The 27419-nt window shown below is 31.4% G+C and overlaps 1 protein-coding gene across 1 annotated transcript in view; it reads right to left on the minus strand.

The window, feature by feature from the left end:
• side-VI (sidestep VI) overlaps nucleotides 1–27419 on the minus strand; it is a 127430-nt gene that overhangs the window by 53697 nt on the left and 46314 nt on the right. Inside the window, exon 4 of the mRNA XM_065513607.1 lies at nucleotides 12069–12277. Coding sequence (XP_065369679.1) covers nucleotides 12069–12277 — 209 coding nt within the window. The remainder of the gene's footprint in view (nucleotides 1–12068; nucleotides 12278–27419) is intronic.

Here is a 27419-nt window from a genome sequence, read left to right on the forward strand (position 1 = left end):
CAGAAATGGGACTCATCTTTGAAGTTGAATTTTGATAAAAAAAAAACAAACAGAACAGTACAGTACAGCCATTTTGATAAAACAATATAGTCATTGGCACATGTTGTTAAAGAAACTTAAATATAAAATGAACATTTTCTAACAAAGATAACAGATTTTTTTTACTGATAGATTATATCCAAGACTATTAAACACATGGAAGGCACTGGTCATTTCCACTCCCCCCGTTTTCTGGAGCTGTTTATTTTCAAATTTAATGATTTTGTAAAATTGATCTAATTTGGTTTGCTAATTCCCCACCAAGCCATGACCTAATATTATCGGAAAAACTATTTTAAATAGTTCGATTTTTACTTTATCTCTTCCAAAAGAAGATTTTTGATATCGCTCTCCTAAAATTTTTCAAAAACTTTTGGGTAGTTTACTTTTTATTTTCTACCCATTCGGCGTTAATATTTTAAACCCAAAACTCGAAACTTTAAAGAAAATGTGCAACCTCTACACGTTATCAGATTTTGCCAAAATAAATCAGCATTTTAGTAGCCTAAGAACCATTTTAGACCTTGTGAACATCGAAAATCACAAAAGCGCGTAATAAGGGCCTCCTAATACTCACTCACAATCACTTACGGCTGCAATCAACCAAACAACTAACATACCAATGCCAGTTTTGGAAAACATCAAATGAGTGTGTGTTTGTCCTTTTGTAACAAAAAATTTACTTTTGCACTCTTATTATTACAGTTTTTTTTCACTGTTGCTGTTGTCAAGTTACGTCTTTGTGTGTTTGGTAGTTTTTTTTTTACTAAAGCTTTCCTCAAAACCCCTACAAAACAAGTCATTTATTGTTTTTCGCAGTGTTATATAAGTATTAAATAGTTTTACACCATTTTCAATTTAGCATAGTGTCATTTATTTAATTGCAGCGTTCTTCATGTCATTAATTAATGCACTTACTTCATTTCCCAGGAAAGGGTGAGATTTTTTATTGTAAAATCGAAAAATTTATAAAGTTTGATGTTGTAGCCACCAAATAACCTACAAACATGATTCATACATCAATATATCGTTAATTCTTCCGACTCGGTTGCTATTTAAAATCGAGAAAATCGGCTCACAAATGGCTGATATATAAAAAAAACGGGAAAACCTTGATTTTTGGCCTAGTTATACCCTACACCACCATAGAGGGCAGGGTATAATGCGTTTGTGCAAATGTATGTAAAGCCCACAAATATTGGTATAACACCCACCTTAAAGTATATCGATCGTAGTATAGTATATCGATCCAAAGTATATGAGTCGAGTAAAAGATGTGCGTCCGTCCGTCCATCTGGCTGGCTGTCCATGTAAAACTTGTGCACAAAGTACAGGTCGCAATTTTGAAGATATTTCGATCAACTTTGGTACATATGATTTTTTCGACCCATGGACCAAGCCTATTGAAATCGCCTGATATTAGTCCCTTATTTCATCTAGCCCACATACAAATGTCCTCCCGAAATTGGACTTTATCGGTCATAAATGTTTAATTTATGTATGTATTCAATTCAACATGAATAACTTTCATATAGACATAAATCACACGGCCTAATTTCATAGTGATCGGTCCATTATTGGTCATAGATCCCATATAAGGTCCATTTCGAAAATCACTCACGAATAAAAATTATTGATATTTTAAAAGAAAAATGTTCCTCATGTACTTAGTTTAGGGTATTGTATGGTCGAGCTTGACCGACCATACTTTCTTACTTGTTTTTATCTATCTGAATTACTAAGTTATTAATGTAGTCAATATGGATATCTAATGATAGATATTTCAAAGTCCATTGCAACGATGTCTATAAGGCTATAGTAAGTTGGACCTACAATGGGTGAAAATCGCGAAAAAAATTTTGTAATTTTTTTTCACTAAAATTTCAAAATTTTAAAAAATTAAAAAAAAAAATTAAAAATTTTTTTTTAATTTTTGTTTACCTAAAAATTCTTTTTTTGTTATAAATTTTTTCTTCACAATAAATTTTAAAAATTTAAAAAATTAAAAAAAAATTTTAAAAAAATTAATTTTTTTTTAAATTTTTGTTTACCTAATTTTTGGATTTTCGGTGCTAGCTTCATTAGTTCCGGGGATGTAGAGGTACCTTTGATGTACATTTTTTATAGGCTTTCAGTATAAAGCTGGGTTTCCGCATACACCGCAATCGGCGCCGATAACGAAAATTGAAAAACGTTTCAGTTGGGTGCGTTGCGGCATAAAACAGAAACGAAATTATTTTTTAATTTTGGATGTCGCACATTAAATAGAATTTCATTATTTTTGTTAAAATCTATTATTGTTTCCTCTTCCAATAAAGAAAATTTATTTTTGTTATTCATTTTGATTTTCTTTAAATTTTAACTAAAAAAATAATTTAAATAATTTCGTTTATACAGCACCGAAAAAAACCTACTTGAATTTGTTTTCGTGACAGGTTTTTCGTTACTGATCGGTGCCGTTTCATTCCCAATTTTCGTTGCCGATTTCTGAAACAAACTTTTTTCGCTGCAAATGTATGGAATTTCGTTTTCGGCGCCGATTACGGTGTATGCGGAAACGGCTTAAGTATAATTTACAAAATCGAAAACGTGATTTTCTCGATTTGTGACACTTCTCGTTTACTATACTGTATTGCTTCCTGTATTTTTTATAGCTACTTTTAAAAATAAGTTTTTTTTTCTGTTCCACTTACGCTATTCGCCACAACTACACCGAGAAAACAGATTCGTGATAGCAACCGAATTTGTTGCCAATCGAATGATTCTACCTTAGTGACCGAATTTTACAGTTGTAGCTATAGAATTTTAAAAGGGGTAACAAACTTTTGGTTGCTTTGATCGAAATTCTTCTTTGTCAACTGTCTTTCTATTGATATAACCGAAAAATTCTATGTGTACAACCGAATCATTCGATTGGCAACAAATTCGGTTGCTATTACGAATCTGTATTCTCTGTGTACTTTTTTAATTAAATTGCAGTAAAATTATATTGTTTTTATAAAAAGTATAAAAAACAACATATTGGAAATAGTGTAACATAAAGTAACATTAACTCGGCCAGTAGTAGTAGTAGTAATAACAAACAGCAACAATAACAATAGCAGCAGAAAGCTATAACAACAATAACATGATTCAACAAAACTTTTTAATATTAGCTGACACAAAACATGGAGGAACAGTTGCAAATAGTACTTTCGCTAGAATTCATACGAGTAGTTTTAATAGTAGTTGTAAATATTCACACACATCTACATAAGCAAACAACTCATGTATACACACATACAATAGATGAATGTATGTATGTATGTGTGGAGTAATTTTAGCATTTGTTGCGGTCGTAAAAGTGTTAGTAGTAGTATTTTTTATTTTTTTGTTTTTGTATGTTTTATAACGTTGTTTTTTTTTAGTTTAGTTTTTGCTTATATACGTTTTTTGGTAAAATTTGTGTATGTTTGATAAAATTTCGTAATATGCATGTCCCTATGTACGTACATATGTATATTATGGTGGCCCTTATTTTATTTTTTTTTTTTTTTTTCAATAAAGTTCTGTATTTCAAAAATACTGCATTTTTTCATATTTTAATTTTAATAAGTCATTGAAATGTTTTCTATTAAAATTTTTATACAAATCTTAGTTTTAGAAACTCCATAAATATGTAATAAAATCTTTATTTATTAATAGAACTCAATGAAATTTTCAACGTTTTTTAAATTTGTTTTCTAATTAACAATGTGTAAAAAAACTTGTCAAAAGGTCAAAGAGATCCCTCAAATTCTAAAAACTAGAGCGTAAATTCCCAGTATTGTATTTTTTTTATAATTTCGTCCATTGGGTCCACATTTCCTTTGAGGTTGGGAAAATGCTTTGGGGATAAATAGGAAACACATCAAGATTTCCAAAACTAGGAAATGCTTTTTATGCGAAAATGTTTTCCGTAAAGATACCTTACAGAAAAACAGAAAATTGTTATATAAAAAAAGAATTAAGTCACCTTTTCGCCCAAAAAACAGCAAAAATCTACTAATTTTTTTTAATTTTTAAATTGAAAATCATTTATTTTTGGATCCATAATTGATATTGCTCCGACATCTTCTGTATATTACTGACAATTTAATTGTCAAACTAAAAAAAATCGATTCAATTTTTTAAAATTTAATTTTTGTAATGCCTATAACTCGGAAATTATAAGAGATAAATAGCACACGCAGCATGATTTTTCAAGATCTGAAAGCTTTCACAAAATATAAAAATCTATGAAATCAGGTGGGAAAAAAAATTACACGTTTTTAAAAATGTTACATGTCGAAGGTACCCTAATTTGAACCTCTATAACGCCGCCCCTGGAGCATTTGTAGCGCCCATTTTATTAAATATAACTTGAAAACTCCTTTGCTACTCCCGCGTCAAATTTTATACCATTCGAACCAGCCGTTTAGAAATGCCAGATTTATATCCAAAAAATTTTGTAAATATAATCTGTTCCAAAGTGAACCGTATCCTAGAGAGAGCGTTCTCCATCGGTCTAAACTAATAGTAGTGGGACGGGGAATGGTCTGGACTATAAAGCGGGTGATGCAAAACATTCCAACCACTTCATTCTAAATATTTTTTTAACAGGCATTGTTACATATGGCCTAGCGATGTCGAATAGAATATTACGGTTTCCTGTCTGACCGCAGTTGCATTCGATACAGGTTCCCTGTGATGGTCTGGCCAGACTCATAATAGATAGGACATTTTTGGTCCCAACAAATACAGAGCATTAACTTGATCCCTTTCGTCGAAAGTAATGCTTCGGTGCAAAAATCATTTTCTTTTATAGCGTTCAATCATCATTTCGGACATGCAAAATCCTCATTCTAGGTCTCTCGGCTTTAATTCGCATGGTACCCAATTTCCCTGCTTTTGGATAGATCCTGCTGCTCGCAAAATTTATGAAATTGCTCCTTGAGTAGCTACCAATAAATCTCCAAGCTCTTGTTGGGTTTTACCACAATCTTCGTGGATTAATGTCTCCTATTCATGGTCTTAAAAGTTTGTTTACTGGCCTTCCGTGTCAAAATCACCACTTCTGAACCACCAGCAAATCTAAGACAAAATTTACCCTTTGTCGACCACTAACCCTTCAGAAGTAAAGGAAATAAATTCGTAGCTTTTGATTGGAAAAAATGTATTTCATATTAGTTTTCAGTCAAATTATTGGAATCAGTTAACAGTAATTAATTTTTTAAACACCTTTGATTTAAAATATTAATTGAAGTAGCAGATAAAACTTCGTTTCCTTCGTAGTCATCGTTAAGATTCTCTGTTGGGTAATTACAACTTAAGAGCTTGATAACCTAAGGTGGAGGGCTTAGAAGTTTATGTTGTCGCATTGATCTGCTTAAATATTTCGCAGATAGAACATGATCAGATTTGTCAAAAGCTCTATTAGAAATGTCCAGAAGATTATTAACTCTACTGTTTTTCCAAGAGTGATGCAATCTATCGACTTTATAAAGTTTATGCTAAAGAAACCAATTGCAATAACTGTGTTTTCTATGATATGCTTCGAATGTATCAATAGCTTGTATACTGTGAATGTCATTAGTAACCAAGAATACAAATTTTGTATTAATTTTGCTGTTTGGAAGCAGAACATTTGAAACTTGCTAGGATTTATTTTGATGTGCTGTAAATACCGCATTTTTAAGTCATACACCCTATAAAATCTGCAATATTTAGTTTTGGATGACTGAAAAGAGATTGTTTCAACCGAAATTCTTCATTATCAAATGACTTTCTGTTGATAGAACCGATAAATTCCATAAGTGCAACTGAATCATTCGATTGGCAACAAATTCGGTTGCTACAACGAATCTGTTTTCTCTGTGTAGGTGGCGCGAATCGATGACTGATTTTCAAAGTAAAAGATAATTTGGTAGAGTAATTCATGCTGATTTAATTTTTACAGAATAGCTGTAACGGAGTCTAGAGGTAACGGCATTTACGATTCTATCAGTAATGATTTTTCAGCAGTAAAGGTAATTTCAGTTATTTCAGTAACGGTTGCTTAGTAGTAACGGTAGCCAACCTTGATAAAAAGTACAAACTAAAGTCCAACCTAATGCATGTGTTTTACTGTATTGTGTATGTGTAATTTTTGCAATAAGTATGGCCAGTAAGTACTTTTCGCAAATAGTAGTAGTAGCTGTAGTAGTATTTTTTTATTGCTTTTTTGTTGTAGCTGTTGCTCGTATTCGTTTGTTTGTTGTACTCAAATATCCACCTAAAATCGCGGTAATCGCATACAACAACTGTCAAGTCAAAATGGTTTTTTTTTTTTTTTTGTTTTTCTAGTGTTTTGGGCTTTCTCTTGCTTCTAGTGTAGTTTATTCCTGGCTTTACGTTAGTTTTTATTGTTTTCTGACCCAGTTTGTTTTAGTTCTTGTATTTTGGTTGTTGGTTGGATAATGTGGGTGGAATTTTCGAAAACGAAGATATTCTAAAAAGTCCTTCAGTATGCAGGAATTTAAGTTTGTGTTTGAAATAGGTAAGTGGCTGGAGATAATCTTTATTCTAATAAGCTTAGAAGGCTCCAATGTTCTCGAAATCCAGTCATATTATTTGGAAAGACTCAGATATCTCAAACATTCTGAACTAAATAATTTATATATAAGCAATTTCCTAATTTGGCCTAAATTTTTAAGCCCTTTCCGGTCTGTCTACTTCCTTGAAACAAAGCTCCCACAAAAACTACATCCATTAAGGCTTAAAGTATGTTAAATTTTAGCTATTTTATGTAGACCTTGTAACTAGTCATACCATTACGTTTTGCTTGTCTTTGTTGCTGCCTTACACCGACATTGTAATAAAAACCAAATGTGGTCACCAGCCATTTTCACAAAATTATACACTCATATTTAAACTGAAAATCTATGGGTAGGTAGGTAGGTGAGTGGGCGTTTTAACTACAGCCGAAATTTGTTTAGTTGCAATTTTTATGTTTGACTGTTTTTATTGACTTTTTTTTTTTGGGTTAAAGTAAGAGTTACTAGTGTCAGTTAAATATTAAAATATCACTTCTGGTGTGTTTAACTATACAACCTGGGGAGTTATTTAAATATTTATTACTTGTTCTGTTCAAGGTAGTTCACATTAAATTAGTACCACTCGTAGTTTTATGTCAATCACAGACAGTAAATAATAAATACTAGACCGACACTCATTAGAGACGCCTGGCATATAGATATATGTATGTATCTACAATATTTTTAATGTCAAGATTTTATCAAAAACCAAAAGTCGATTAAAGAATTATTTGAACCCAGCAAACGTCAGTAAAACAGACAACCATATATCATTATTCAGTGGGTGTTAAATGTTATATAAGATATATATTGTAGAATAAAATAAGTTGTTTTGTTTAATTGGCCGATTGCTGTGAAAACATGTAGACTGTTTTATATAAACAAAATTTCAAGTATGTCTACGTACTTACTTGTGTGGTGATTACAATTTATTTGCATTGTAGTGCGTTTTCAGGCGGTACATGTTGATTTTTCCTCCCATATTCAAATACTAACGATATTGATCTTCACTTTATACCTATATTACCCTTAATGTTGTCATTTTGTTTTTTGTATAATTATTGTGTAATTTATTGAACTGGCAAATGTTTGTTAATTTTCTGATTGATGTTAATTTATATGACTACGATATGAATTTAGAGAATCAAGAAAAGTTTGCTTAAATATTTGTTTAGAAATATTTCAAGTTGGTAAAATTAAATTTAATTGTTCCATCAAGTTGATGTATTTTTCCAGTTAAGTCTATAGCTTAGAAGTAGTACTATTCAGTACTATTTAGGCTACTGCACATTGCTTTTTTGAGACAAAACAATATCTAAAAATATGAAAATATGTGGAAAGTAAGAAGTATAATGGTCATATTTTAGTAATTATGAACGTTTTCATATGTAAATAGCAGTTATTAGAGAGTACTCAGAAGTACGTCGAATTTTCGTGAATCTTGGAACTAATACTAATCGCCCATTCTCAGTATGATGATTTTCTGGTACCCACATCTCAAATACTTCAGAAGAAACACATCTCTGAGGCTCATACGAAGATTAACCGGTGGTCTATGGGATAGTGGGTACTTATTACTGCAGGCAGATAATTCAAGCAGAAAAGTTTCAGTAATAGAGTATTATTAGCAATGCTGAGCCAGCAGAAGATTATACACACAAAGTCTGCTGTAGAGTATCAACAGGGAGTACCCAGAAATGTGTGGGCTCAGAGCCAATGGAGGAATATAAGCCAGGAAATTATGCCGAAGACAGGTAACGCTGAGAAGACTTTAATAGGCCACAAATTATTCAGCAGTAGAGGCAACATCATTTGGAACCAAATATTAACAATGTAAAGGGGCATACAGGGATCAACAAGCCACAAACATTAGATCAGGTTATTTTACGCCTGGAAAATGGGGTAGATATTATTCAGACTTTAAAGATTACAAAAGGATAAGGTTATCAACAAAAGCACGAACTTTGAACCAACCACAATGCACGATTTTAGTTGTGAGTCACACCTTAACATCAAGTTTTATGGCCAACTTAATTTGACATTTCTTTGTTTCAGTGTTTGAAAAATTCAACCATGGAAAGGTATACAATTTAGCAGCGCGTTAAGATTGTTGAAGCCTTTTACGAAAATGGGCGTTCAAATGGTCAGAGTAATCGACCAGATGTGTCTGGAGAATTGTGAGCAAATTTCAGCAAACCGAGTTTGTAGGAAATGTTCGTTCTGGGGCTTACTTCGAAACTTCTTCGAAAATGAGTTTAGCCAAGCAGTTATCGTGAATAGTGTTTGCTATCGCGTGATGATAATGGACTTCTTGTGGTCAGAAATTGAGGATATGGATTTGAACGATATGTGATTCCAACATTATGATGGCACTTGCCACCCAGCCAACGAATCAATGGCTCTTTTGCGCGATAAATTCAACGGCCGTGACGATGTCAACTGACCGCCACATCATCACCAAAGGTATACAATTTAGCAGCGCGTTAAGATTGTTGAAGCCTTTTACGAAAATGGGGGTTCAAATGGTCAGAGTAATCGATCAGATGTGTCTGGAGAATTGTGAGCAAATTTCAGCAAACCGAGTTTGTAGGAAATGTTCGTACTGGGGCTTACTTCGAAACTTCTTCGAAAATGAGTTTAGCCAAGCAGTTATCGTGAATAGTGTTTGCTATCGCGTGATGATAATGGACTTCTTGTGGTCAGAAATTGAGGATATGGATTTGAACGATATGTGATTCCAACATTATGATGGCACTTGCCACCCAGCCAACGAATCAATGGCTCTTTTGCGTGATAAATTCAACGGCCGTGACGATGTCAACTGACCGCCACATCATCTGTTTGACACCGTTGGACTTCTTTCTTTGAAGATATTTAAAGGGAAATATGTACGCCAATAAGCCAAGAATAATTCAAGAGCTAAAGGATGAGATAATTAGGCACATTAACGATATTAAACCTTAATTACGTCTCAGCGGCATGGTGTAGTGGTTAAAGAGCTTGCTTACAAAACGATCCCTGGCAGAGGACGAACAATTTAAATCATGGTTTTCGAGTTTTTAAAATTAACCTCCCTTTAAACAATCTATCCAAGAAGCCCCCTGACCACTTCTCCACCTGGAAAAGAGGATAACATCATGGAAAAGGTCAGGCAGCCCGCCACCCCCTGGGAGAAAAAGGTAGGAATCAAAGATCAGCAAGGTTCCCCACCACTACACCAAATATACAGAGGGCGCTGTTTCTAGGCAACGACAGATGGCAGCTCCATTATCCTAGAGCAGCTACAGCAGACCAATCATCTACTTAGCTGGATCAACAACCGATTAACGAAACTGACACAAGGCAATAATAACAATTGCTTGAATCCTCATGGTAACATCATACATGTATCCGAAGACCCGCTACAATAGATCAATCATCTACTTAGCTGGAACAACAACCGTTTAAACTGATATAAACAATAACAATGGATTTAATGGCAACATCGTACATGGAGACGCACGATACTCCAATAGTTAGGAAGGACAGTGCAATCTACATGGGAAATACGCGAAAAACAACTACTTCAACGTATAAGATGCTTTGTGGAAGCCAAATGCCCCCAAGTGGGGTAATGGAGAAAAAAACTGTCTCATCGGATAGATAGTATTAGGATTAGTCTCTGAAAGCCTTTTGTTTTATTTATAATTAATATCATGTATTTTGTAGTTATGCACTGAATGAATTACAAACGATAACTAAAATACAATTTCCAAAGAGGCTGTAATTAATTCGAATGTAACTTTGAACGATGAAACTGCACAGAATGGGTGGACTACTGAATCCACCTGTGCTACCGGGAGGTCGACCTTCTCCGTATACGATGTCGACAGGTCAAGCCTATTTATAGATTTACATCGTGAGCAAGGAAGACTAATTTCTTATTTTATTACTGCGTAATTGAAAAAAATCGTAGAAGGATGGGTCTACGGTTTATCGATTACTGTAGAAACTGCCGAAATGAAAAAAGAGAAGGAGCTTGTGTGTTCTGATATAACTTTGAGCCTATGCGACTGGGAGGACGGCCTGCAATGCGGGCAGGACGAACGAACTTATAGAATTCCGTCGTGAGCAAAAAAGGCTAATTGTGTGTTTTATTACAGGATGCTGCATAATTGAAACACATCCTAGAAGGATGGGCTTTCGGTTTAATGATTACTGCAGAAGCTGTCGAAGTGAAAATGAAGAGGATACTATGTCTCACATATTCTGCAATGTCCGGCTCTGACAAATTTGAGGAGCCGTACTTTTGGATGAGTTATCAAGGATGACACTGGGACGCATCCATTCCTTCATAAGATAATGTGGTTGGTTCATCCGGGAAACGACGGGTGTGGTATAAATATCCTGCTGTTTGCATCTGAATTGGTCACATTGGGATCAGCTATGAATGAACCCAAGTGAGTTGCTGGATGTGTAGCTGCCCATGGAATCTAACCTAACTTTGAGCGATAAAATTAATTTTTCCTACTGTAAAGAGTTTGAAATATGTATAAATTTTAGGGCACTGCTACACGTTCAATATATATTGTGATATTTAAGTTGCGATCTGGACTTCAGAATATTAGTCTATTCCGCGATCCATCAAAGCTACACGTTCAATAAATATCATCGAGACTCGATCGCGGTCAATATACATTGAATGTGCAGCAGTGCCCTTAAGGCTTTCATAGTGTTAAAGAAGAGATTTTAGTATGCGACTTTTTAGATAGTGATAAGAAGCAAAGATATGCATATGTTTTCTATACAATATGCAACATTTCTCCTTTTTCTTCCGATAATATCCAAAATTAACTTAAACTTAATTTGTTAAGCTAATTTTAATATAGTTTTATTTTTAGCTTTTTCAACAGAAATTCAATTAACAAACATTCCACCATATAATGACCAAGAAAAGTGCGATGTTATAATTACAGTTACAGTTCATAGCATTTCATTTAAAAACAAAGCAAATCAAATGACCTTTTTAAATGTATCAATTAAAGTATAATATCGTGGACATACAAATATAATTCGTGGAGGACATTTTCAGTTGAGTGCTTTAATTTGCTACATTTCTACAATACAAAATTATCATTTTCAATTTCGTTTTATTTTGTATATGTATGTACTCTACTTAAAAACATCCTTGGCATTTTATGGCCTTGTAAATTGTTAACAAAATTCTGCTTATTTTCTGGTCTTTGATATTAATAACAGTTATTTATAATAGAAAAAATATTTAGTGCCTGTATTCATACATTTATATTTCATTTTGTATTTTTGTGTCTTTTGTGTTTTGTTCTAATTACTATAATCATAGCCATTTGAAATTCATAATTTGTTTGTTTTTTTGATTTTTTCCCCCTCATAATATACAGAATTTGGTTTTTGGTTGTACTATGTATTTTATTGGTTGGTTGGTTTTATTGTACATACCTTGACCGGGGTGTATGTCAATGTTGAGCCTTGTGCTGAATGTGCTCGAAAACCACTTTGTGGCATGTCAAATGTTTCAGCTGTATTATTAAATGACCATTTAAAATTTTCGGGAGGAGGAAAGGCATCCACTTCACATAAAATTTCGGCCGCTTCATTGCGAGCCACACCATAGATTTTCTTTTGATCCGGTCGACAAATGGGTTTATCTGTAAATAGAAACAAAACAGAAAATGAATTAATTTATTGCTTTTTTCAATTAATTTTAAATGAAAAAATTTTTTATTGAAATGATTTTTAACTGATGGCGTATGATTAATTTTAATTTATTTTATTTCAATATTCAGTATAACTCTTACATCCTTTTTTTAATTTTTGTTAAATTTTTTAATTTAAATTCTATAAATATTGAAATACTCATTATCTCTTCTAGACATTTTATACTTTCAAGAATTCTTACTTGACCTCATGCCTTGCTTCTATACAGCAATATGAGAAATCCTTAAGAATGAATTTCCTAAGAAATTTTTTTGTACAGCTTGTCATTTTATTTTCTATATCTGTACTATTTCTTCTTTTTTTTTATTCTAGACCAAGATTTTTTTTGTATAAAAAAACCAGGAAAAACTTATTCACACCACGTCAACACACAAGATAAAAAAAAAAAAGAAAAAACTAAATGGGAAACTTTACGGCTATTGCACAGTTATTGACAAGAAGAGTTTGAAAAATGTCAAAATAAAATAAAGGATATTTTTTTTGCTTCAGCTTCTATATGGCCACAGTAGTTCAAGGAGCAGCTCACGAGAAAGACAACAAAATTGTTTTGCTGCAAAAAAAAACTTTTTCATACAGATAAAAGAGTAGAAAAAAAACTTTACTAAACCTAAATGATAAAACTTGAAGAATTCTAAAAGATTTGTTTTAGTATAAAATTGTGTTTGTCTTTAAGTACCAAAATGTCTATTGCTTTTCTCCATTTCTTTTATTAAATTCAATAAACGCCAAGAACGCTTTATGGGAGTAAAAACCAAAAAATTTAATTTAATTTGCTTTTTTTAAAGAAAAATATAGTTGGCAAAAATAATGGCTTTTTTAAAGTTTAAACATAAATTAATTATGGCAAGAGAGTAACAGAAATTTTATAAATTGAGGTCGTTTATAGGAAACTGTTAAATGAAAGAAGTTGTTTGTTAAAAAATCAATGATTCGGAAATGAAAAGATTTGAAATAGAAAATTCCTATTTGCTGAACTAACCAGAACATAAACAATTGGACACATGTTGGGAAACAAATAGATAATTATCGAAGCAAATGACACAAAAATAAGAGACAGGGTATGTAGAGAAAGTCCACAAGGTATTATCTTATCTCCTTTGATACTGGTAAGAAATGGTTTCTATAGAGAAAAACAATTGTAATATCCATTCAATTATTTGTTTATAGAGAAAAACGATTTGTTTTTATTAATTATATAATTCTTTGGCATAAATGTTTAATATATTGTGCTTCCTTTGAAATTGTCGTTACTATAGATCCTTCTTGTATCTTTGCGATAAGAATTTAATGGACGAAGCTTCTAATAGAGGATTCGAGAGCTCCCGTATTCCGCGACCTCAGTAAGCTAGGTCGACACCGTTCTGAAATGGCTCACGGGTAAATGCTGGGGCCACCTCCGTCCCGTTAAAACCCTGGCATGGCTCGTGGAACGCTCGAAGTCTGCAGTCTAATATTGTGTCCGATCTGGCTCTGAACGCTAACTCTCATAAGGATTGGAGTCAACCCTCGCGAGAACCTCACTGTTTTTCAAAGGGACCCTCATATTAATGAGGACAACTACACAAATGTAGACGGAGATAACGGCTACGAGCGGGGACCCAATAGCACGAACATGAACCAACAATTCAACAATGAAAGAGTAAACCCTTTCCAATCTAACGGAAATACACCGAAATCACCACTTAAGGGAGATGAAAAAACGTCAACAGTGAGGGCAAATGAGCCAACAGAAGAAGAAATAAATGCATATATCTGCATAGAGCAGACCCCATGCACCACGCACGAGAAGACATCCGAAGTCGATTTCAACACTGTCGATCCCCTTGCAGAGAAAGCTTCTTCAACCTACAACTAACCTAGGCAAGAATTCATCATCAAAATGAGACTTTCAGAGGAAGAATCCTTGACGAAGTGCCGAAGCATTCTAGGAAAGATGAGAGCGACCATGAGTTTTAGAGTTGACGAACTACTGGACATAATCGCCGACTACCGAAGAAACTGGAAAACAGCAGAGGAGGAAAGGGAAGTGATTAAACCCAACAAGGTGCTGCAGATCTGCCAAGATACTCCAACGATATTACGCAACAAAAGAAGCACACTTAGTCCAGCGGAAACTAACCCAAAGAAAAAACATAAGAAGAAAACTAGCGGAAACCTTACAGCAGTAGCACCTACAGAAACTCAAACCGAGGACGCACCAGAAACAAGAAGAGGCAAAAAAGATCGAAGAAACCTAAGAAACGACCCGATGCTGTTGTTATAAAACCTCGAGACGGTCACAGCTACGCGGATGTCTTGAAAAAGCTCAAAACAGTATCAAAATTAGTATTAGTATTAGTATTAGTATTAGTATTAGTATTAGTATTAGTATTAGTATTAGTATTAGTATTAGTATTAGTATTAGTATTAGTATTAGTATTAGTATTAGTATTAGTATTAGTATTAGTATTAGTATTAGTATTAGTATTAGTATTAGTATTAGTATTAGTATTAGTATTAGTATTAGTATTAGTATTAGTATTAGTATTAGTATTAGTATTAGTATTAGTATTAGTATTAGTATTAGTATTAGTATTAGTATTAGTATTAGTATTAGTATTAGTATTAGTATTAGTATTAGTATTAGTATTAGTATTAGTATTAGTATTAGTATTAGTATTAGTATTAGTATTAGTATTAGTATTAGTATTAAGGAGTGAGATCGAAAAATTCTTAACATACATATATGTTTATAAAAAAGAAACCACTAAACTTACAGCTTTAATTTTTTTTTTATTTGATTGAAATTATTATTACAATTTACAAAAAAAATTATTTTTATAGTTTTAATCACTATCACTAGTGATGAAATTTTGAACCTTTTTCGGAAACCCTTCCATTAACGTTTTTATAGTGCTTTCTGTCACTTTGCTCGAACATGTAGTCCATCTCCGTTTAAAATCTACCACACTTTTGGACACCTTTTTTGTACTCTTCAATTCTCTTTTAACAAGAGCCCAATATCTCTCCACTGGCCTTAGCTCCGGGCAGTTTGGAGGATTTGCCTCTCTTGGTACAAATACCACATTATTGTTCTTGTACCACTCAAGGGCTTGTTTGCCATAGTGACAGGATGCCAAGTCAGGCCAAAAATAAGTGGACACATTATGAAGTCTTATGAATGGAAGCAGCCTTTTTTGTAAACATTCCTTGATGTAAATTTCGGTATTTATAGAGCCCGTTGTAACAAATGAGTGGCTTCTTTTGCCGCAACTGCATATTGCTTGCCATACCAAGAACTTTCTGGGAAATTTTGTCTGCTTTTGGGTCCTAAACTTTTCTTCAACATTCCCTCGAGCATCAGCAACATAAAATTTTTGACCTGGAAGTTGCGAAAAATCTGCCAGAACATACGTTTCGTCATCCATTATGCAGCAAGAATATTTTTTTATAAAACTTGACTTCAATTTCCGTGCTCTGTTTTTGGCCTCTAAATTTTTAGTAGCGTTCCTGTCAGGAACTTTTTGAGCCTTGTATGTTTTTAAACCTGCATTAGCTTTAACTTTTCGTACCAAATAGTCCGAGCACTGAGCTAACCGGGCTGCTTTCCTACCGGATGTGTTAGGAGCTCTTTTGAAAATGCGTTCTATTTTTTTGGCTTTAGAAACATCATGTGGACCATTCCTTCTACCTGAACCAGGTTTTCTATCAACTGACAAGTTCTCCCGGTACTGTTTAATAACATTGGAAACAGTTTGACGGCAGACCTTTGTATGCTTGGCCAACTTTTTGTAAGACCAAGTTGGGTTTTGTTGAAAATATTTAATAATTTCAGTACGCACTTTTTTCTGGTCACTCATTTTAATCAGATTAACAAAAAAATTAATATAATTGACATTACACATAATAACTGACATGTTTTTCAAAGGTAACTTGATCAAAAAAAAATTCAAATAATACTTGGGTTAAAAAATGTAATGAAAAACGTGTGTTAAGAATTTTTCGATCTCACTCCTTAGTATTAGTATTAGTATTAGTATTAGTATTAGTATTAGTATTAGTATTAGTATTAGTATTAGTATTAGTATTAGTATTAGTATTAGTATTAGTATTAGTATTAGTATTAGTATTAGTATTAGTATTAGTATTAGTATTAGTATTAGTATTAGTATTAGTATTAGTATTAGTATTAGTATTAGTATTAGTATTAGTATTAGTATTAGTATTAGTATTAGTATTAGTATTAGTATTAGTATTAGTATTAGTATTAGTATTAGTATTAGTATTAGTATTAGTATTAGTATTAGTATTAGTATTAGTATTAGTATTAGTATTAGTATTAGTATTAGTATTAGTATTAGTATTAGTATTAGTATTAGTATTAGTATTAGTATTAGTATTAGTATTAGTATTAGTATTAGTATTAGTATTAGTATTAGTATTAGTATTAGTATTAGTATTAGTATTAGTATTAGTATTAGTATTAGTATTAGTATTAGTATTAGTATTAGTATTAGTATTAGTATTAGTATTAGTATTAGTATTAGTATTAGTATTAGTATTAGTATTAGTATTAGTATTAGTATTAGTATTAGTATTAGTATTAGTATTAGTATTAGTATTAGTATTAGTATTAGTATTAGTATTAGTATTAGTATTAGTATTAGTATTAGTATTAGTATTAGTATTAGTATTAGTATTAGTATTAGTATTAGTATTAGTATTAGTATTAGTATTAGTATTAGTATTAGTATTAGTATTAGTATTAGTATTAGTATTAGTATTAGTATTAGTATTAGTATTAGTATTAGTATTAGTATTAGTATTAGTATTAGTATTAGTATTAGTATTAGTATTAGTATTAGTATTAGTATTAGTATTAGTATTAGTATTAGTATTAGTATTAGTATTAGTATTAGTATTAGTATTAGTATTAGTATTAGTATTAGTATTAGTATTAGTATTAGTATTAGTATTAGTATTAGTATTAGTATTAGTATTAGTATTAGTATTAGTATTAGTATTAGTATTAGTATTAGTATTAGTATTAGTATTAGTATTAGTATTAGTATTAGTATTAGTATTAGTATTAGTATTAGTATTAGTATTAGTATTAGTATTAGTATTAGTATTAGTATTAGTATTAGTATTAGTATTAGTATTAGTATTAGTATTAGTATTAGTATTAGTATTAGTATTAGTATTAGTATTAGTATTAGTATTAGTATTAGTATTAGTATTAGTATTAGTATTAGTATTAGTATTAGTATTAGTATTAGTATTAGTATTAGTATTAGTATTAGTATTAGTATTAGTATTAGTATTAGTATTAGTATTAGTATTAGTATTAGTATTAGTATTAGTATTAGTATTAGTATTAGTATTAGTATTAGTATTAGTATTAGTATTAGTATTAGTATTAGTATTAGTATTAGTATTAGTATTAGTATTAGTATTAGTATTAGTATTAGTATTAGTATTAGTATTAGTATTAGTATTAGTATTAGTATTAGTATTAGTATTAGTATTAGTATTAGTATTAGTATTAGTATTAGTATTAGTATTAGTATTAGTATTAGTATTAGTATTAGTATTAGTATTAGTATTAGTATTAGTATTAGTATTAGTATTAGTATTAGTATTAGTATTAGTATTAGTATTAGTATTAGTATTAGTATTAGTATTAGTATTAGTATTAGTATTAGTATTAGTATTAGTATTAGTATTAGTATTAGTATTAGTATTAGTATTAGTATTAGTATTAGTATTAGTATTAGTATTAGTATTAGTATTAGTATTAGTATTAGTATTAGTATTAGTATTAGTATTAGTATTAGTATTAGTATTAGTATTAGTATTAGTATTAGTATTAGTATTAGTATTAGTGTTAGTATTAGTGTTAGTATTAGTATTAGTATTAGTATTAGTATTAGTATTAGTATTAGTATTAGTATTAGTATTAGTATTAGTAATGTTGATGGATTGAATTTTAAACCTGCAAGTTACAATATGATTTCGGTCGTGTGACCGCCGAGGCCATGACGAAACCTGGAGGCCCCATATTCACACACCCTTGTTATGAAAAATTCATATTGAATGATATCTACAAAAACTAAATGTTTGGTGCGCTTTATGGGCTGGCGGACTCATTGCACCACATATATTCACAAATAACGATGATCAGAACCTTACAGTTAACGGTGAGCGGTATCTTTTGCATGCCTTAATTGCAAGGTATTAGTATTGCAGACATGTGACTTCAGCACGATGGTGCTGCATGTCACGCAGCTAGAAATATTTGGCGAACGAATAATTTCACGAAATGGACCTGTTAACCGGCTATAATGCGTTAAAGTATGAAGTACAAAGTATGTATGGGTAGCCCACAAGGTGGTATTTTATCTCCCCTAAAATTGTTAACTTCCGTATATAGTCTAATTAGTTTTATATACAATGAAAGTTTCAAATGCATTTGTTATGCAGCTGATGTTACGATATAGATTAAACGAAGGATCGCAGCATATTATGTGAAAGAGCAAAAAGATATCTCAAAATATCATGCGATGGTGGGTGACTTTTTGGATAAAAAATTATTTTCCTTTTCAACATTGTCTGCTTTGAACTCTATGCAATTTGTCCTACGTTTCTCCAGTATTATTATCCATTTAAAAAAATAAGATTTGTCCAGGTCATCAAAATCGGTATTTTATATTAGATGCTTTCATCGTTGGAGTCAAAACTGTTTTCGCAGAGAGTTTTCTTCAGGCTTGGAAACAATAAAAAGTCACTCGGTGATAAATCCGAAAAATAGGGTTGATTTTTTACATGGAAACTGCACATGTCTGTACTCCAAAGTGATCATTCAAAATTGAAGCCGCTGAGTCATGCATATGAAATCCACAAACTCTCGTACTTTCAATCTGCACTTGGCCAATAACAAATCGTGAATTTTTAAGGTAGTAGGATGTCAAACACAAATTAATGACGCAGGTTATTCAAATTTTGACAGGAGTCAACTGACAAATGCCTGCTGACTGGTGAAATATGTAGCAGCCCTAGCCGAAATAAAATATTTGAAAATAGCTACGAAATGTTTTAATAATTCCAACAAATTTTTTGGCCAAAAGCTGAATTTCCTTGAAGTTCGTCAATTTGAAATCATCCCCCATGATAAGATTTTAATTTTGTTGGTTATGAAGCTTTACTCTCATTTCTCGAGTGGTGGCAAACTAAAGTCTTGTTTGAATTTTTGGACACTCTTTACAATATCTGTTGACAAACACCAAAATAGTTTTTCTCTCCGTTTTAGCAAGGAGTGCACCAAGTGCTATTTTGTAACAGAGCATTAATATTAAATTATAATTTTCCCACAATTTTACTTTTTTGCAATCAAACACTTTAAAACATAAAACTCATCAAAGTTAATCACCAACAGGATAAAGATGTTGTATACAAAAGAGTGTACCTACCACCCAAAGTAAATTTGCATGACCACATAATGGCAGATAAATAAGAAAGCGAAAAAAAAAATGAGAAATAAAATCTCATCTAAGTAACAGGAAAAATAATGTAAATTTACAAAACAAAGCACAAACAGCGGAATTAATACAGCTTTTTGAACAATTTCAATTTGCCACCTAGTGCAATTTGCTTATAGCGCTGCAGCTAACAACAACGTATCAGTCACACCAGCAACAGCAACTACTACAACTCATTTGCCAACAAACTGTGTACGTTTAACTCCATCAAGGAATAAGTTGACAATGTTGAGATTCATTTTTTTTTTTCGTTTTTGTTGCTGCTGTGTTGAACACTAGATTCTGTTTATGCTTAAAGCTGGAATGATGAGGATAATGTTGTTATTGCTGTCTTTTCTGTTGCAGCTGATAAGGAAGGAATGAGTGAGTGAATGAATGAGTGAATGAATGTAGGAACGAACGTACAAACAACTGAATGCTTTAAGCTAAAGATGTCATTGTTAGTGTTTGTTTGCTAATACCAATTGTTGTTTAAGTTGATGCGATGCTGTATAGTTGTTGTTGGTTAAGGAAGATATTTACATTAAAATCCGTGGCAGGTAGATATTGTAGTTGCTTAACTATAGCTGAAGGTAAAAAGGGTATTTTTTGTTGCTTATTACAACTACGTTTCGGTTTTTTATAGTTAATGCTGTTGTTAGTTATTATTTTAAAGTATAGCTCTATGTTTGAGAATAAATTCCAAAAAAAATTATTAAAATTTTTAGTATTAAAACTTCTATGGAATTTTTTAAACTTTAAACTTATATTTCATATTTTTTAAATGAGTATTTCAATTTCAATTTTACTTTTTTTTTCTTTTTAACGGTCATTTACAATTCAACCTACTAAGTCGAGTTCTTTGTCATTTGCATGCTGCTTTATATTTTTCTTCATTCTCTTAAAATTAAGCAAAAATTAAAATATGCTAAAGAATACAATACTGAAAAGCTGCAGTTTTATTACAATACAGTAGTGACAAGTATGCTAAAATAACAACTACAACATGCTACTTGTATATTTACAATGCTTTTGTTATCGCTGCTGTTATTCAGCATTTAAAACAAATGTTGGCTTTTGGAAAAAACAAGAAACTAAACTACTTTTTATGCACAAAAGAATACGACAACAAAATAAAACAAACATTTTATTTTATGAGCACTTAATAATGAAAAAAAAACAAACATAGTCAAACCCTTAACATACATACAAATATTCAAATTAAAAATTCTGTTTAGTAGGCCAAGATCAACGTAATATTTTTTAAGGCGAAATAAGCAATTTCTGTAAAATTATGTGTTAAAGCCAAATAATAATCACACAGTGTTACAAAGTTATACTTTTTCTGGAAATTTAAAAAATGAGCTTCAGTGTATAGCAGAATATTCTAAAAGTTTCTACTGAAAGCGATGTGTGAAATGCTTTAGTTTTTTACCTACATAAAAATGCAGGATTTACAATAGATGCCGTATCCCTTGAATGTGGTTTTGGTTTTTAATAACTTATACGTAATTTTTAAGGCAACATATCTGTCATTTATTCTCAATTAATTACACTGTCCAACAACAATTTTGGAACAGAATAGCGACCCTATAATTCTGAAAGGGCATGTTGAGTAGATCATTTTTGTGGAATAAACTTATAGCCCAGCTGATCTTAATTATAACCTACACCACCATAGTGGGAAGGGTATTATGCATTTGTGCAGATGTTTGTAACGCCCAAAAATATTAGTCTAACAACCACCTTAAAGTATATTTAGAATTACTTTCTAAGTCAATTAAACGATGTCCTTCCGTCCGTCGGTCTGGTTGGCTGGCTGTCCATGTAAACATTGTGCGCAGAGTACAGGTCGCAATTTTGAAGATATTTCGATCAAATTTGGTACATATTATTTCTTCGGTCCAAGAACCCAGTCTATTGAAACTGACTGAAATCGGTCCATTATTTCACCTAGCCTACATACAAATGTCCTTCCGAAATTGGACTTTATCGGTCATAAATGTTTAATTTATAAACGTATCTCCACAAATTGCGCTCCAAATAAGTTTTATATATACAAAATTCATGTCACCAAATTTTGTTACGATCGGTCCATAACTAGTCATAGCTCCCATATAGACCCGCTTCCAAAAATCACTTTAACGTGCATAAATCGTTTAAAAATGTTGGTATACTCACAAAACTCAACATAGTAAACTTTCATATAGACATAAATCACACGACCCAATTTCATGGTGATCGGTCCATAATTGGTCATAGCCCCCATATAAGGTTTTTGCTCTTTTACTTAGTGTAGGGTATTATATGGTCTGGCTTGACCGACCAAACTTTCTTACTTGTTTTTTGTACTGTGGGTAAAATTTTTTTGTTCGAAGTTAGCATTATACTAAGTGCAAAAAATTTTGTAAGTTAATATCTGAGACAATTCTAATTGTCAGAGTTATATTGTAGAATTTTATGGGGATCATTTTTGTGGAAGATCTTACCCCTCTATCTTCTCTCTTTAGGGTCAATTTAAATGATATTCTACGAACATTTTGACGGAATATTTCAGGGCCACCAAAGATATAAAAGTTGAAAATAAAATAGAGGAGATGGAGGGTTAAGATCTTCCACTAAAATGATCCCCATAAAATTCCCCAATACAACTCTGGTAATAAGAATTCTCTCAGAGAATTCCAGTTAGTATAATGCAACCTTCAATAAAAAAATTAAAACTGTAAAAACAATTCAGACCAGCTGGACTATAAGTTTGTTCTACAAGAATGATCTAGTCAATGTGGTCTTTCCGAATAATAGGGTCATTCTTCTGTTCCAATCAAAAATTCTCAATTTGTTGGACAGTTTTATTAAAGTCTTTGCACTATGTTTTGTTTCTTCGAAAATGCTGAATTTTGTAACAACGAATCGTCATATGCGGGAAGTTTTTCTTCACTTCTTTTACTTTGAAAAAAGTGCCGCTGAAGCACACCGATTGCTCACAAAACCTTATGGAGATGGTTTCATCGTTTTTAATGTTCTAGAGATGGTTTGTTTGGTTCAGAAGTGGTAACTTTGACAGGGAAGGCAAAGATCATCCATGTAAGCCAAAACATGTTGAAGACCAAGAATTGGAGGCACTACTCCATGAAGATTGTTGTCAAACTCAACATCAGCGTACAAAATCATTTAGAGCTACCTAGACAGCAATAAAAAACATTTGCGAGCAGCAGGATTCAACCAAAAGCAGAGAAATTGGGTACCACAGTCCGAAGCGTAAAAGATCATATGTGTAGCCCGGCCAACCAGCTGAAGCGACACCAAAGCCAAATATCCGTGGCGCTAAGGTAATCCTCTGTATTTGGTGCGAGCCAAAGAATCCTATCTATTATGAGATGCTGATATCTGACCAGACTATTACAGGAAACCTGTATCATTTGGAGCTACCTAGGCAGCAATAAAAAAACATTTGCGAGCAGCAGGATTCAACTAAAAGCAGGAAAATTGGGTACCATAAGCCGAAGCGTAAAAGATCATATGTGAAGCCCGGCCAACCAGCTGAAGCGACACCAACGCCAAATATCCGTGGCGCTAAGGTAATCCTCTATATTTGGTGGGATCCAAAGAGTCCTATCTATTATGAGATGCTGATATCTGACCAGACTATTACAGGAAACCTGTATTGAATGCAACTAATACGTTTGAAGTGAACAATGAACGAAAAACAGCCAGAATATGGGGCCAGACACCAAACCGTAATATTCCATCATGACGGTGTTCGGCCACTCAATACCTGTTAAAAACTATTTAACATGAAGTGGCTGGGAAGTTTTGCCTCACCCCATCCGACTACTATTTGTTGGATGCGCTTTGGAACAGAGTAACCAATATTAGCTGGGTTCGTTGTTGGCCTCAAAAAATGAGCAGTTCTTTTGCCTTGGAATCCATATTGTTACGAAATTGTACTTGAATTCAAATATAACGATATTAAGGGCTGATTTAAAAGTAGCATAATGCTTTCAAATAACAGTGCTGTAATAGCAAACTGTAACATATCTGTGGGCATTATTAAATAAAAGCTTTCAGTTGATTTGATCGTAAGTTGACAACGCTGTATTCGAATTCGAATATTCAGTCAAAGAACATTGTAGAAAGTACACCACAGATGGCGTATGTATTAGTAAGATCTAGAATATTCGAATTTAGACAGTTAAAGAACAATCTAGAGTGCAGATGGCAGTATTATAAATAGTGGCAGAGGTTGCAGTCGTCAGTGAGTTTATCAGAGACGCTATTCAAATAAACATCAAAGTATGTCTTTATTTCTGCAAATTTAAAAACGTGTATAAAAAAACACTGAGTGACTATTTAATTCTGTTGTTATACATTTTAAATAAATAAAGAGTTGTTACAATTTTTAAACTACTAAACGGCTTTTATTTGCAATCAAAAGTATCCGGTTTATTTAAAGGAAATAAACCAGCGTTTTAAAAAGGTTAAAACGTAACAATTTGTTGCCAGAAAGATGTGAACATGTCATATCTAACAATGGCCAATACTTGGAATAAATTTATATTAAAATTATGTCAGCCACGACTAAAAACCCTTGAAACGTTTTCAAGAGTTCAAGAAGTAAAAAAACTCTCTAATTTTACTCCACCCCAAAGCGGGTAGCAGCCGGATTTGTCATCTCTGATTTTAACGAAATTTAGCACAGCTATTATGCGTTCTAAGTGATTATCAAATCATAGAATTTTTGGACCTTTACCATTCCAAAATTGTTACCTTACTAGCTAGCTAACTGGTTACTTGATCTGACCTAAAATAGTCAGCTAAAAAGATGTATCATAGACAGCCGAATAAACAATTGCGTGTAAGCAAACCAATATATTGTTTTTGGTGGTTATAATAACTACTTTATTAAGTGCAGTAAAAATAAACATTTAAAATGACTTCACTATAGTCTATTCAGAGACACTAAAGTGACTATTGACTTCGCGCTATATTACATGGGATATCAGTATACTTAAGCTAAAATAAAAATTAACTGTATGAGAAATATATCAACACAATTTGTATAAAACCAATTACTCATAAAATGTTTAAAGTGACTACACTCTAGATTACTTATAGACCATTAAGTGACAATTGTCTTCATTCTAGATAACTTGGGATGTATAAAGTAACCCAATGTCTTTTCTCTGCACTACGAAGAGCACATAAGTGTCAAATGACCCCAAGTGGAGTCAGCCAAGTGATTGGACATTAGTGACAATTATTGTCTATAAGGGCTACATTGACTAATTGCTTAACTGCTGGGTGGTTTAGAATTGATGAAAAGCATTAGTAAATGGATTGTAATTTTTGAGAAAAAAAAATTACATAAAAAATATTATTTAAACTTCAATTTAAAATGCTTAAATTTAAAGTTCAACACCTCTGCTCATATGAATATCACTCACTTGGATATGCAACATAATATTTATTTCAAGTGTGCATGATGTTTTAACACATACTCTTTCATACATACATATGTATGTGGATATGAAATACAGTAACAACAATTGAATAAAGAAACAAGAAAACTCGTACTTCAACTTGTTAAATTGCAGCTGAGTACATGTAAACATGTGGCATAAATACTACGTGTTGTAACGAATCTATCTACAAATACTTACTTACATACATACATACTTTCAGACATATTGTATGCAAAGTTATTTCTGTAAATACATAAATACATTAAGACGTACATACATCAGCAACAGCACTAAAATGTTATACATTTATATGTACAAACATACATCCAACGTATTGTTTGGTGTGTCATCTTTATTTGTAACAATGATTTTTATCTACAAAATGTGTTGCTTTAAAGGAAATTTAAAAGGAAACAAAAATATGTATATAATACATTGAAGAATATTCATATGCTACAATTCACACATCTACAAATGTAAGTACAGGCTCTCAAACTTATACACATATTTATAGTTACAGTCGCAATAATGCTAAAATATCTAGAAGAAATTTTTGTTTGGTTCGTAGACTATTCTTGTAAATGTATGAAGGGTGGCTGCTATGGAAATGAAGGGTAGTTAAAACGAGAAATTATTGTATTTTGAAGAAAAACTCAGACAAAGTAACCCAGCGTTATGTCTAGAGAGGTTTGGATGGTAATTTTATATTTCTTAAAATTTGTTTGGATGCAAGTTTATTGAATGATTTTTTCACAAAAACAAAAGTTTAAAAACAGAATTTAACTGAAAATCTTTATTTAGAAAAACAGTTTTTTACGAAAAAAGGCTTATAAAATAAACTCGTTTTAAATAAAGCTTTTAATAAAGGTTTTTTATAGCCTTTTTATGTAAATCTTGTTTGTTTGTAAAAAAAAAAAATTTATTTCAAGAATCCATTGTTCAGTTTTATACAAAATAGCTTTTACAGAACAAATGTTATCCAAAAATGCTTTATTTTTGAAAGCTTTTTTTTAAATAATAAATTTTTTTTTAAAAACAAACAAGATTTACATGTAAAGGCTATAAAAAACCTTTATTAAAAGCTTTATTTAAAACGAGTTTATTTTATAAGCCATTTTTCAAAATTTTCAACTTCATACAAAAAAGCTTTGATAAAAACGCACTTTATCCAAAAATGATTTTTTTGGAAAGCTAGTTTATAAAAAACTTGATACCAAAAAGCTTCATAAAAAGGTTCATACTCACAAGATTCACACAGAAAAGCTATATACACAAATTTGTTTAAATAAGCTTTTTTAAAAGGCTTTATTAAATCTATTTTTTTAATAAGCTTTTTTAACAAAAAGTTTAATAAAATTACAACTTTATACCACAAAGCTCTCTTAAAAATACTTTTGTTTTTAAAGCTTTTTAATACAAAAATTTTCTTAACAAAAAAAAACTTTATAAAAATCATATGTATAAAAAGGACCACACTAACAAAATTCTAACAGAAATGCAAATTTTTTAAATAAGATTTTTTAAAACAATTTTTAATAAGCTTTTTTCACAAAAAGTTTTATACATTTTAAACTTTATACTACAGAGCTTTCTAAAAAATACTTTATACTACAGAGCTTTCTAAAAAATACTTTTGTTTTTAAAGCTTTTTAATAAAAAACTTTATACCATAAATATTTTTTTAACAAAAAATCTTTTTTAAAGTCATTTTGATACTAAAAATTTGTTTAAAAATACAAGTGCTTTTCTGCAAAGCTTTTTTCACATAAAGTGAAAAAATTTTCTAATAAAAGCCCTTAATCCACAAAAGCTTTTTTATAAAGAAACTCTGTACAAAACCTCTATCTAAAAGAATTTCTTTTCAAAAGCCTTTTTTATTAAAAAACGTTATAGAAAGTGTTTAATAAATAATGAATATTTTCTTACAACTTCATTTCTCGAATTTGTTTTGTTTTGCAAATATTCCAGATAAATGCTGGGCTAAAAAATCTTTCCAGCCTGCTATTTAATTCATTTTCCAATGTTCTTTGAACTATTTTTGAAAAAATTAATCCGCAGCCTAACTAATTGTATAATTTAGTTCAGATAAAAATGTTTTATTACAAAAAGGCATA

This window comes from Calliphora vicina, chromosome 1 (genome assembly GCF_958450345.1).
Source record: "Calliphora vicina chromosome 1, idCalVici1.1, whole genome shotgun sequence".
NCBI lineage: Eukaryota > Metazoa > Arthropoda > Insecta > Diptera > Calliphoridae > Calliphora > Calliphora vicina.